The sequence below is a fragment of the Hemiscyllium ocellatum genome, chromosome 8, assembly GCF_020745735.1.
Source record: "Hemiscyllium ocellatum isolate sHemOce1 chromosome 8, sHemOce1.pat.X.cur, whole genome shotgun sequence".
NCBI lineage: Eukaryota > Metazoa > Chordata > Chondrichthyes > Orectolobiformes > Hemiscylliidae > Hemiscyllium > Hemiscyllium ocellatum.
In genome coordinates, this window is record NC_083408.1 from 26,179,660 (window position 1) to 26,193,770 (window position 14,111).

General features: G+C 42.8%; 1 protein-coding gene across 9 annotated transcripts in view; it reads left to right on the forward strand.

Annotated features, from left to right (window-relative positions):
• LOC132818064 (coiled-coil domain-containing protein 9-like) overlaps nt 1-14,111 on the forward strand; it is a 292,055-nt gene that overhangs the window by 60,944 nt on the left and 217,000 nt on the right. For all 9 annotated transcript variants that reach the window (XR_009644952.1, XM_060828707.1, XM_060828708.1 and 6 more), the window contains 2 exons: nt 9,203-9,313; nt 9,962-10,066. Coding sequence is in view for 8 of the 9 variants with exons in the window: in XM_060828707.1 (XP_060684690.1) it covers nt 9,203-9,313; nt 9,962-10,066 (216 nt within the window). In the remaining variant the exon portion in view is untranslated. The remainder of the gene's footprint in view (nt 1-9,202; nt 9,314-9,961; nt 10,067-14,111) is intronic.

Genomic DNA, 14,111 nt, shown 5'->3' on the forward strand with positions numbered 1-14,111 from the left:
CCCTCTATGTGCAAATGCCAGTAATCGATCTTGTCTAACCGAAAAGAGCTCCCATAAGGCCAATTACCATTGGACCATCCATACACATCAGAAATGAAGGGGATAACGTCCCCGCTGTCACCCGTCTTCTTCCAGACAATGTCAACTGGCGTGTTTGGGGGAACGAGAGGGTCTCCTACCTTACTCTTGCAATGGACATATTTACCGTGGCGTTTCACAATCTTCCCTGAGGGGACAAAAGGACGGGGCCTGCGCAGCGAAATAAGATTGACCTGTCCCAGGGGCCAGCGCTTCAGTCAGATCTGGGGATTGACGCAATCCCATCTTCAGTTCCCTGGACCCGCAGAACAGTGACCTGCAAACAAACAAGTAAAACACAAACAAAGACAAACAACACCCACCACACAAACAGCACAAATAGTAACGCCGCAACCAATCATCAAGGTTCTTAGAGCCTGGGGCCACAGCCTGTCTTCCATCTTGCACAAGGGTTCAGCCAGCAAGGCTCAGGTCAGGATCACTCATGTTACCAATTGAAGCAAATTTGAGTGGCCCCACACACCCTGACAGCCAATTGGACACAAGTTTAAAGCTCCTGTCTTGTCAAAAAGGACACTGACAGACCCTTTAGTAAGCAGGAATTGCAGGCCCAGCAAGAACCTCAGAAACTAGAGGCTGAGCCAACTATGCCAGTTGTTGAGAAAAACTCTTAAGACACAGACCTTGAGAACTGATTAGTTTGTTACACGATATATTGTGGGGAAATTCACCGTCCTAACTGTGGCTCGCTACTATTCCAGAATACATTACAGGATTATATACAGAAAACACCTCTGATCATTAATTACAAGGCTTTGACATGCTTACAAGATGGTACTGAATTCTAGGTCAGCTGTTTGGGTCAAAAATTAAAAAACACATTCCACAAGTGGACCAAAGTGAATGTTATCACCGCATGTTCTATTTACACAGATCTATTAACACTAGACTTTAATTTGCTGAGCAACCATGAAATGGCAATAATTTGTAGGAGAACAGGACTAATTGACAAGTCTAGGTCTGCTGGACTGACTACGCTGCATGCACTGGCCATCCATCAAAGTGTGAAAAACACTAACGCGACAGACTAGGGATCTTGTATAGATAAGGCCTACTTTTAGCATTACCTCATAGTAAGGAGTTCACAGCTAACAAACCAACTAATATTGCTTTACAAAATGGTTTCTCAGCTGGAATAGGAAAATGGCTGCCAGGCAAACCATGTCAAATTTTCTTCTGCAGAGGATGTGCAATAGTTGTGACAGTTAGGGTTAAGCAGAATCCAAAGGGATTTTACAAATAACAGTTAAGGACAAAAGAGTAACTAGGAAGAGAATAGGTCTCCTTACAGATCAGCGATCCATGTATGTGTGGAACCGCAGAAGATGGGGGAGATGCTAGACAAGTATTTTGCATCAGTGTTTACTATGAATAAGGGCATGGAAGGTAGAGAATGTGGGGAAATAAATAGCAACATCTTGGAAAAATGTCCATATTCCTGCTCGACCTGGGACCTGATCAGGTGTTTCCTAGAACTCTGTGGGAAGTTAGGGAAGTGATTGCTGGGCCCTTGCTGAGGTATTTGTTTTATGGAAAGTATTAGGTGAGGTGCTGGAAGAATCGAGCTTGGCTAATGTGCTACTGTTTCAGAATGGTGGTCAGGAAAAGCCAAGGAACTGTAAGTCGGTGAGCCTGACGTCAGTGGTGGGAGAGTTGTTGGAGGGGATCCTCAGGGACAGGATTTACATGCATTTGGAAAGGGAAGGACTGATTTAAAGGTAGTTAACATGGCTTTGTGCATTGTAAATCGTACCTCGCTGACTTAAGTTTTTTGAAGAAGTAACGAAAAGGATTGACGAGGTTCCTCCTGGTAGACTGTTTAGCAGTGTTAGATTACATGGATTACAGGGAGAACTAGCCATTTGGATACAGAACTGGCATAAAGGTAGAAGACAGAGGGTGGTGGTAGAGGGTTGCCTTTCAGACGGTGGGTTTGTCACCAGGGGTGTGCCACAAAGAGTGGTGCTGGGTCAATAATTTCTTGTCATCATATAAATGATCTGGATCTGAACACAGGAGGTGTTGTTAGTAAGTTTGCAGAGGACACCAAAATTGGAGGTATAGTAGACAGTGAAGAAGGTTGCCTTGGATTAGAATGGGATCTTGATCAAATGGGCCAGTGGACTGAGGAGTGGGAGATGGAATTTATTCAGGTAAATATGAGGTGCTGCATTTTGGAAAGGCAAATCAGGACAAAAAGCGCAGATCCTTGTGACGTATAGACCTCCAGTTTGAAAAGCAACCCTCCACCGCAACCCCTCCATCTTCTACCTTTGAGCCAGATCTAAATCCAAATGGCTGTATTCTTGTATTCCATTTGATCTAACCTTGCTAACCAGTCCACCATGAGGAACCTTGTCGAAAGCCATGCAGATTGCGTCCACGGTTCTGCATCAGTCCTCTTTGCTATTTCTTCAAAAAACTCCATTGAGTTAGTGAGGCCCAATTTCCCACGCACAAAGTCAGCTTGACCATCCCAAATCAATCTTTCCCTTTCTTCTAAACATATGTAAATCCTGTCCCTGAGGATCCCCTCCAACAACTTTCCCACCACTGATGTCAGGCTCCTAGACTTATAGTTCCTTGGCTTTTCCTGGCCACCTTTCTGAAATAGTAGCACCATGTTAGCCAACCTCGAGTCTTCCAGCACCATACCTCTGGGGTAAGATCACAGTGGGAAAAAGGTTTGGGAAAACATGATCGTCGACTATGCTAGATAATGTTTGACCAGCGATTGGCTTGAAGACTCTCTTGTTTTAAGTAGTGAGATGGAGAGATCCCTGCAAAAAAAAGCCTAGTTGAAGGAAAGTTTGCTATGATCAAGCTGCTCCACTTCTACACCAGTTCAGGAAGAAACTTGTTCTCTTGAAAAAGTGATTATATCTCTGCAAAACTTCAGAGATGCTTGACCACAGGTGGCTGAACATCCGAACAACAAACTCTAGAATATTCTATTCTGTATCCTTCTGTTTTTAAGAATAACCCATTGACAGTGTTTTTTTAATAAAATGGAAATATGTTGCTTGTAGAAGTATGAAAATATAGCATATTTCCGCACTTCTAAAACGTACAATTCCATCTAACAAAACAAGTCCCATTAATAGTCAAAAGTAGAGCACAGATGGCTACACATAATCCTTTATCTTTTTTCAATAAATCATTTACAATAAATACATTATGACAGTTATTAGCCTGTTAGGCTAGATGGAACAAACCAAAACTCTTTACTACACAAGACAAAACCAAAGAGTGACCGTATTAAAAATGTTTCCCCTATTTGGGAGTTCAAAATATGAAGGCATGAATATAGGTTAGACATAAATAAATAAGTACAGAAAAAATTTGAGGAATTGGTTAGAAATTTGCTACTGTTTAGAACAATTGAGGCAAATAATAGATGCACTTCAGGGGAATGTTACAAATGAATTATGTGCTTTTAAAAACAATTCTTTCTCCTTACTCTTACTCCCTAACCGGGAATCAGTTTAACTCCGTTGGTTGGATTGTTGATTTACAGAGTAATGTGATGTTAGCAGCGTGGGTTCAACTTCCATCACCGGTTTGAGGTTACCATGAAGGACTCTCCTTCTTAAATTCTTCCCTTGCCTGAGGTCCGGTGGTCCTCAGGTTAAATCACCACCAGTCGCTTCTCTAATGAGAGAGCAACTCCTATGGTCTGATAAGACTATGGAGACACAACAACACCACCTAACCATAAGCAAATTATTATTTAATCTTTCCTCTCTGTATTTAAACAGTGGAAATATATTTCTAAATACTTCTGTCTCCGTAACATACCCACTTGTTTCATAAACCTATCTATTTGTAGTATTGATAATTTTTAACAGGATTTTTTTTGTCTGGAAGCTGGACTTCGTCTACAATTTTTGTTCTAACTTATTGGTCAATATTTAATTTTGAAAATACGATTGAATTCCTTATTGAAATACATTGTTAAATGCTTGCCACTGTGGTAGATTCTACCCAGGCCATAGTGACAAAGTAGGAAACTCTTATAATACGGCATCCGAATCATCAAGGACTGTTGTTACTTAAAGTTGACAAGGTATTGGAACTGGATTAGATGCATCCAAAGATATTGAAGGGAGTGAGAGTAGAAGTTTCAGGAGCACTGGCCATAATCTTCCCTACAGTCAAGAGGTACTGGAGAACTGGAGAATAGCAGACATTGCACCCTTATTCACAAAGTTTGTAAGGAAAAGCTAAGTAAATCCAGGTCAGTCGTGAGGAAGCTTATAATATTCGGGATTTAATAATCATATTGCAAAGGTTTTGCTAATCCAGAGCCAGAATACATTTCTAAAGGTGTAATTGTGAATGACTAACTTGGCTCGGTTTTTCTGAACATCTAGTAGAAAGAGTTGATGAGGCTAATATTGTTGATGTGGTGCTCATGAACTTTCAAAAGGATTTTAATAGATTATCAAACTATTGGCATGTGAGAAAGGTTGTAGGTTATGGACTAAAAGAGATACTTACAATGTGGATCCAAAATTGACTGGGTGATAGGAAACAGAGAGAGTTAAATGGACATTTTTCCAGCTGGAGGAAGGTTTAGAGTGAGGTTCCCCAGGATTGGCATTTGTCTTGATGTGTATTATTGATAAAGATTTTGATGTGCAGAGGACAATTTCAAAGTTTACAAATGACATGAAACTTGGAAGAATTGTAAATGTCAGAAGACAATTTTTTTTGTAGAATGGACAGATATGTGACTGATGATGTTCACTGTGGAAACGTGTAAGGTGACGTATTTTGGTCAGAGAAAATTGAAAGACAGTATGAAATAAGTGAAAATGCGGGAACAGTGAGACTTGGGTATATATGTGCTCAGGTCAGTGAAGATAGAGAGGAGAGAGTGTGGTGCTGGAAAAGCACAGCAGGTCAGGCAGCATTGGAGGAGCAGGAGAATCGACATTTTGGGCATAAGCCCTTCAGCAGCAATAAGACTTGCAAGTCGGGGCTAACAAATAAATGGGAGGGCGGTGGGGTTGGGGGGAGGTAGCTGGGAATGTGATAGGTAGATGAAGGTAAGGGAGAAGGTGATAGGTCATAGGGGACAGTGATAGATGGGTCCAGAGGGCGGTGCCAAGTTGGAGGCTTGGGACTGGACTAATGTGGAGATAGGGGAAATGAGGAAGCTATTGAAATCCATATTTATCCCATGTGGTTGTCGGGTCCCAAGGCGGAATATGAGACGTTCCTCCTCCAGGTGTCAGGTGGTAACGGTTTGGCAGTGGAGGAGGCCCAGGACTTGCATGCCCTTGATGGGTTGGGAGGGGGGAGTTAAAATGTTCAGCCATGGGGCGGTGGGGTTGGGGGGTGCGGTTGTCCCAGGGATGTTCTCTGAAACTATCCACAAGAAAGCATCCTATATCCCCGATGTAGAGGAGACCACACCGGGTGCAACGTCTGCAGTAAATGACATTGGTAGAGATGCAGGTGAATTTCTGATGGATGTGGAAGGATTCCTTGGGGCCTTAGACGGAGGTGGGGAGAGTGGTTTGGCAGCAGGTTTTGCACTTCCTCTGGTGGCAGGGAAAGGTACCAGGAGTGAGGTATGGGCTGGTGGGGGGTGTGGACCTGACCTGAGGGAGTCACAGAGGGAATAGGGTTTTCGGAACACAGATAGGGGTGGGGAGGGAAATATATCCAGTGGAGAAGATGCGCTGGAGGGTATCATCAACCACCTGGGAAGGGAAGTTGTGATCGTGGAAGAAGGAGGTCATCTGGGATTTTCTGAGGTTGAATTGGTCAGCTTGGGAACAGATGCGGTGGAGGTGGAAGAATTGGGAATAAGGGATGGTGTTTTTACAGGGGGTATGGTGGGAGGAGGTGTAGTCTAGAGCTGTAGGAGTCGATGGGCTTGTAGTATTATGGCTGTGGTTAGTCAGTCGCCGGTGGCGGTAATGGACAGGCCCAGGAAGGGGAGGGAGGTTGCGGAGATGGTTGAACGTTTCTTCCGCTGCCTTTGTGCCTACTTTTTTTAACCAAGACACCCGCCCACCCACCAAGGACCCCTTCTCCCACCTCCAACACACCCCATCCACCTGGACACATTGTGCTGGCCTGCCATCCGGCCTCAATTTCTTCCTTTCAAACTGTCGCTGTGACATCGACTGCTTTAACCTGTCCATCTTTCTTACTCACTCGAACCTCCTGCCCGCACAACGCGCAGCCCTTCACTCCCTCCGCTCCAACCCCAACCTCATCATCAAACCCGTGGACAAGGGGGGCACACTGACCTCAACACTGCTGAAGCCAGGCACCAACTTGCAGACACCTCCTCCTACTGCCCCCTTGATCACGACCTCGCCTCCCATCACCAAACCATTATCACCTCTGGGGATGTCCCATCCATAGCCACCAACCTCATTGTCCGTGAACCCTGTACCACCCAGTTCTATCTCTTTCCTAAGATTCACAAATCTGACTGCCTTGGTCGACCCATTGTCTCAGCTTACGCCTGTCCCACCAAACTCATCTCTTCTGACCTCAACACCATCCTGTCCCCTTTAGAAGGAGCTTCCCACCTGCGTTTCTGACATCACCCACGCCCTTCACCTCCTCCAAGATTTTAGTTTCCCCAATGCCTCATCTTCACCATGGACATCCAGTACATCGATCATGTACACATCGATCCACCACAACGAAGGTCTCCAAACCTTCCATTTCTTCCTGTCACACCGCCCCAACCAATACCCTTCATCCAACACCCTCATCCGCCTGACTGATCTGGACTTCACCCTCAACAACTTCTCCTCCCAATCCTCCCACTTCGTCCAAACCAAAGAGGTAGCCATGGGCACCCACATGGACCCAGTTATGCCTGCCTGTTTGTCGGATAAGTGGAAAAGTCCATCTCTCGCAGTTACACCGGCTCCACCCCCACCTGTTCCTCTGGAACATCGATGACTGTATCGGTGCCACCTCGTGCTCCCATGAGGAGGCTGAACAGTTCACCAACTTTACCAACAACTTCCACCCGACCTCAAATTCACCTGGATCATCTCGGCAACCTCCTTCCTCTTCATGGACCTCTCCATCACCGTCTCTGCCGACCAACCAACCACAGACATATACTATAAGCCCATCAACCCCCACAGCTACCTAGAGTACAACACCTCCCACCCTACCTCCTGTAAAAATGCCATCCCTTATTCCCAATTCCTCCGCCTCTGCTGCATCTGTTCCCAGGATGATCAATTCCACTTCAAAGTCCCAGATGGCCTCCTTCATCCACAATTGCAACTTCCCTTCCCAAGCGGTTGACAATGCCCTCTAGCGCATCCCCACCACTCCCAATGCAACAAGGACAGACAGAACACCCCCCACCCCGGTCCTCACCTCACCCCACCCCACCAACCTCCACCAAATCCGCCACCTCCAACAGACCCCATCACGAGAGATATATTCCTTCCCCACTCCTATTAGCTTTCTGAAAAGACCAATCTCTCACGACTCCTTCGTCAGGTCCATGACCACCTCCAGCCCACACCCCACCCCACTCCAGGCACCTTTCCCTGACACCGCAGGAAGTGCAAACCCTGTGTCCATAGCACTCCCATCTTCTCTGTCCAAAGCCCCTAGGGATCTTTCCACATCTGTCAGAAATTCACCTGTACCTCTACCAATGTCACTGTTGCACCTGGTGTGGTCACTTCCTCAGCAGAGAGACAAGACGTCTTCTTGCGGATCATTTCAGAGAACATCTCTGAGATAACCGAATCCACCAATCCCACCACCCGTGGCTGAAGACTTCAACTTCCCCCTCCCACTCTGTCAAGGACATGCAAGTCCTGGGCTGCCTCCACCGCCAAACTGTTACCTCCTGATGCCTCATATTCTGCCTTGGGAGCCTGCAACCACATGGGATAAATGTGGATTTCAACAGCTTCTTCATTTCCCTTCCCCCCACATTATTCCAGTCCCAAGCCTCCAACTCAGCACCACCCTCTGGACCTGTCCATCACTGCCCCTTCTGACCTATCACTTTCTCTGTCACCTTCATCCACCTATCACTTTCCCAGCTACACCCCCCACCGACCTCACTCCCCTCCCATTTGTCTCTCAGCCCCCACCCACAAGCCCTCCCTCCTGATGAAAAGTTTATGCCCGAAATATTGATTCTCCCGCAGCTCAGATGCTGCCTGACCTGCTATGTTTTTCCAGCACCACACTCTCAACTTTGATGTCCAGAATCTGCAGTCCTCATTTTCTCCATACAGGTAGGGAGATCAGTTAAAGCCAACAGTATGTTTTTCTTTTCCGATAGAACACAAAGGACAAGCACAAGATGGTGATGTTGAACTTATGTAAGCCTCCTACTATACAGCTCAATTGAAACGTTGTGCACAGTTATGGGTGCCATACAATAGGACAAATGTGGATGTATTGAAGAGAGTGCAGGTTTGTAAGAATAATATCAGGGATGGGAAACATCAGTTATCTGGGCAGACTAGAAAAGATGAGAATGCTCTCGTTGGAGAAAAGACGGATGAGAGTGATTTGATTGAAGTTTTTAAAGTCATGAAAGGTCTGAATATAGTAGGTAGAGAGAAACTGTTTCCACTTGAAAAAGAATGAGAATCAGAGGACACAGATTTAAAGTGATTTTCATAAGAAGCAAATGTGATGTAAGAAAAAAACTTCTTAATGCAATGGCACCTGGAATGCACAGCTTTCAGGTGGGGAGGCAGGTTCAGTTGAGACATTCAAGAGGATAGTAAATTAGTATTTGAATAGAAACGATGCTCAAGAATATGAAGGAATGGCACTAAATCATAACACTCATTTGGAAAGTTGGTACAGAGATGATGGGTCAAATGGCCTCCCCCACAATACAACACTTGTGTAATTCTGCAATAAAATTTAACTCATCATTGTGCTTGCATTTTGAAAGAGTAGACCCATTTTTTTGATGGTTTACCTATTCTTATACCTTTGCAACTATTTTCTCCTTAAATATTTATCTAATTTTCTTTCAAAATTTGCACTGTACCTCCTAATTTTTTGAATTTTCTTCTGTATTAGTTAATCAGTATGGATACTATTGACATACCTTTTACTCTTTCATTTCTAGGATACAGCAGTGGATGTAATTTTAAAGACCAAGGAGGAGAAAGATGCAGAACTAGATAAAAAGATAGAAGCTTTACGGAAAAAGAATGAAGCACTTGTGAAAAGATATCAGGTGTGTTATTCATCATAAGGTTTTGCATCTTGAACATAGAAATAACTTCTTGCTTGCCTTTGCTTCCGACTACTGTGTTGGTTCTTTGTCTTTCTTGTGTGCCTCACAGCTTCCCTCCCCACTAACCTGCATCCTTGTTTTCTTTACTCCCTTGGACTGGCAAAAGGATTAATGATTGCTTTATGTTGTAAACAAAAATTAAAGTTTTCTTCTGTTTGAATTATAATTTGAACGCCAAAGTATGCAGTTCAAAAGTAAAAGTTAGTTTGCCATTTTCCAGCTTTTAAGTGCAAACAGTATTGTAGTTTGTGCCATTTCGTATCTCTTTGTGCAGCCGCCGCTTTTGATATTTTAAAACATCAAAATAGAGGTTGTAGCTCGAGGCTAGCACATTTATTCAGAATGTTATGATCTCTGATTGTATTAACATTAACGTGTAGTCTTTGTAGGAAAGTGCAAATGCAACTTCATCTTCAGGGCTATTGCTTAGTTTTGAAACTAGTGCACATCTGCTTATCCCTACTTCTCTTAGCAATAAATTGGTCGTAATGCAGTTGACAAGTTGTCCTTCACTATATGGGTTGATATGGTAATCTAAAGTTTTTAATTCTATTAAGTTCTGAAGGAGTTGGGATTTGAACATTGCAGGAAATTGAAGAAGACAAGAAAAAGGCAGAACTGGAGGGAATGGCTGTTACCACTCGAAAGAACAGACCTGAAAATCTCACCATCACTATTACGAAAGCCCCGAATGTAAGTGTTTCCTAAAGATTCAGCATAATACTATTGTTATGTTTTATGCCTTCATAATGAAGCCAAGATTTTGTTTTGATGAAATTTCAAGTCCATTATAACTCCTCTTCAGAGAAATCTGCCAGATATTAAGTTTATCCAAGCTCTATAACTAATTTTGTTCCTGTTTTTAAAAAAAACTAATAACTCTTGCAGTTCATTTTTAAATTCATACCTAACTTCTCTCATACTCTAATTTTTCCACTTTATCAATCTTTTCATCATTCTTTTCTGTTATCACTCTTTTATTATGCTTTTCCTTATTTCAGTTAACCAAAGATAGTGGGTCTTTTTTAAATAGAGGGAGTGTATTTATTCTGTGCATTCTGAAATAGCTCCTTAAATGTCTGCCACCATGCCTCCATTAATCTCCTAGCTAGCCCAGAATATTTCAGCGAGCACTGCTTTCATACCCATTTAGATTTACATTGCTAGTCTTAGACCTAGTTGTTTCCTTTTCAAACTGGATGTAAAATTCAATCATATTGTAGTCACTCTACCTCAGAGTGCTTTAACACTTGAAGTCATTAATAAATCCTATCAAATTACACAATAATGTATCTAATATCTGTTTCCAGGTTGGTTTCAAATCAAGCTGCTGTAAGAAACTCTCTTGGACACATTCTGTGCGCTTCTCATCCAGGCAACCACTGCCAGTCTGATTTATGTGTACTTTAAAGTTGGCCAGGATTGTTTCTGTCCTATTATTACAATAATTTGTTGTCACTATTTGTCATTGCACACTTTATTCCACATTGTGGTTACTGCTTGGCTTATAGACCACTTTCCTTTTCCCTAGGTTTCTTTCCTATACTATTCCTTCTCTTCACCCAATTTAATTGTGTCCTGGTATCTTAAATTAAGGTAATCTCTAAATATCTCACAAATCTCATGCTTAATTAATAATGCTATCTCTTCCTAGCTCTCTATTTTGCTTTAATGTTATGTTCTGCCCAATATTCAGAACTGAATCTTTGGTGATCTTGAAGCCAGCTCTCCTTAAAAGCAATCAGATAATTTTGTATGTTGAACACAAAACAAATTGTTTTTTTTTCCTCTCTCGCTTTCTCGCTCTCTTTTCCCCATTCCACCCTGTATACGCATATGCATATACTTATACTTACACATACACATACACAGCACCATCATCACTATATCTGTCTGAAGAGAACTTTCTTAAGTGGTGAGATTCCAATTCAACAAAGGAGAAGGTGCCAAATCTGGTCCTGGGATGAGGAAGGACGAACAGACTATGCTTCAGAGAGAGTACATTTGTCAAAGTGATCATGATATTTTAAGACTTAGAATAGTTATGGATTAAGCCAATGATCAGAGCATTCCTGAAGAAGGGTTTATGCCTGAAATGTTGATTCTCCTGCTCCTTGGATGCTGCCTGACCTGCTGCGCTTTTCCAGCAACACATTTTTCAGCTCTGATCTCCAGCATCTGCAGTCCTCACTTTCTCCTTAAGACAATGATCAGTTGAGCATAGAAAGGCTGATTTCAGTGAGGTGAAAAAAAATCTGCTTTAAATAGTTTGAAATGAAAAACTGTTTGGCAACACAGAAACCGAACAATGGAAGTGCTTTAAGGGCAACTTCTTAAGGACATGGAGCATATTCCGAAGAGTTGGAAAAGAAGAGCATCAAGATTGTTTACTTGCTGCACAGCTGTTGATCCTTTGCTTGATAGCAATTCGTATTTTGTGTTAGACTGACAAGTATTGATTCTAGGCTTCTAAGTTAAAAGCCTACTGTAGCATTCCTCTGTAGCACTGTAGCATCCCTCTTTTCGAGGTCAGTTTCTTGGAGCTCAGTTTGATAGTGTTTTATCAGTCAGTATCATGGTCTTACATTTTTGGATGTCAGTATAAATTAAATTTTAATTTAATATTCAGTGTCTCAGATCAGATATCAGTGCATTGATACCCTGGCAAGTCAACAGGATTCCTTTGCTTGTGCATCTTGTTCTTTGTGGAAATTTCAGGACTCCTCATAGGTAGCCATATGTCCAAGAAATATCATCATTTCTTAAGCTCACATTGATGTACCATTTTTGGTGAAGACGTTTCCATGAAAATTGTATTGGTTGTGCATCGTTGTCTGCTGGGTGCCAGGTTACATTTGAAAAGAGGAGCAGTTGATTCTTTACAGAGAACCCTTGATTATCCAGCATTTGATTAACTGAATTTCGGATGAACTGAACAAGATTGCAAGGTCCCGATGCACCAGCTATGTTATCCGGTATCGATTATTCGGCATTCGATTAACCGAATGAAATACTCTCCGCTGGTGTCGTTCGGATAATCAAGGTTCCTCAGTATACGGAAGGCAGAGAGATTTTCTTTTGGGGGTCTTGTGGTGCAGTGTTTTGTCCTTACCTCTGAGCCAGTAGACCTGGTTCAAGTCCCACCTGCACCAGTGGTACGTAATAAGGTCTTAGAACAGGTTGGTTAGAAAAAAAGGATTCTGTGTTAGGGTGACTGTTGTGGTGCAGTGACAATGTCCCTACCTTTGAGCCAGGAGGCCAAGTTCAAGTCCCATCAGATCCAGTTGTGTAATAAATCTCAGAACAGATTGATTAGAAAGTTTTGACATTCATTTACCTATGCATAAAATATAATTTAAGGAATTTTGTGGAGCAGTGGTTGTGCCTCTACCCTTAAGCCAATAGGCCTGGGTTCAGGTCCCACCTGCTCAAGAAACCATAAGATATAGGAGCAGAATTAGGCCATTCAGCCCATCAAGCCTGCACTGCCATTCGATTATGGCTGATAATGTTGCTCAACCCTTTTCTGCTGTGTTTTCCCCATTATTGATCCTCTTAATAATTAAGAACATATCTACTTAGTGTCTTGGCCTCCAATGTCTCTGCTGCAATGTGGAGGAACCTGTGTGGGAGAGCTCACAGCACAGGAACAGATAAGTGTCTAGCTTTTACTTGAAACCTTGCTGTAAGTCTACAGTAGTGAGTAGCGTGGGTTCTTTCTTGATCATGTTTTATTGAGATCATTAAGATGACCTTAGAGTTATTAGATGGACAGCACGGAAACAGATCCTTTGGTTCAATTCGTCCATGCCGATCAGGTATCCTAACCTAATCTAGTCCCATTTGCCAGCACTTGGCACTTATCTCTCTCAACACTTTCTATGCATATACCCATGCAAATGCCTTTTAAATGTTCTAATTATACCAGTCTCCACCACTTCCTCTGGCAGCTCATTCCACACCAACCTCTGCGTGAAAACCTTGCCCCTTGCCTCTTACTCTAAACCTATGACCTCCAGTTCTGGCTCACCACCCCCAGGAAAAGACCATGTCTATTTATCCTATCCATGCCTCTCATGATTTTATAAACATCTATGAGGTCACCCCTCAGCCTTCGAAGCTCCAGGGGAAACAGCCCAGCCTTTCAGCCTCTCACTATAGCTCAAATCCTCCAACCCTGTCAACATCCTTCTCCTTCCTGAGACTCTAAAGTACTTTTTCTCTCAATATTCCAGATGCATGACTCAGCACTTAGCCATATCCCTCTATAACAACCCTTAGACCCCCGAGGACAAGAACACTACTGACAATGCGCCGCATGTAAATAAATGGAGACTCATGGAATCTAAAAAATACACGCACAAAAACTGCTTTAACAAAACTTCCAAAAACTACCTCAACTAAAAGCCAACAAACTATGTCAGTTACAACATATAAACACACTTGATGGGAGACTCTGCCCCTTGCCGACAGGGGGTGCTCACACCACCTGTATACACCTCTATACCTCCTCTGAGCTTGAGCTGTGCCCCAAACTCAGGCGAAGGATTAAAGAAAAAGGTATTATGGAAATAAGTTAAAGGTGGGCACTTCACTCATCCCAACTCAATATTGACCTAAATTATCACTGGGAAGAAATAAAAACACTTTTCTGTAATAAAATAATGAAGAGAAAGGAGAAGTACATGAGGTAGAGGGAAAAGAAAAGAGAATCATTATTGTCCATGTCTTTGGGACC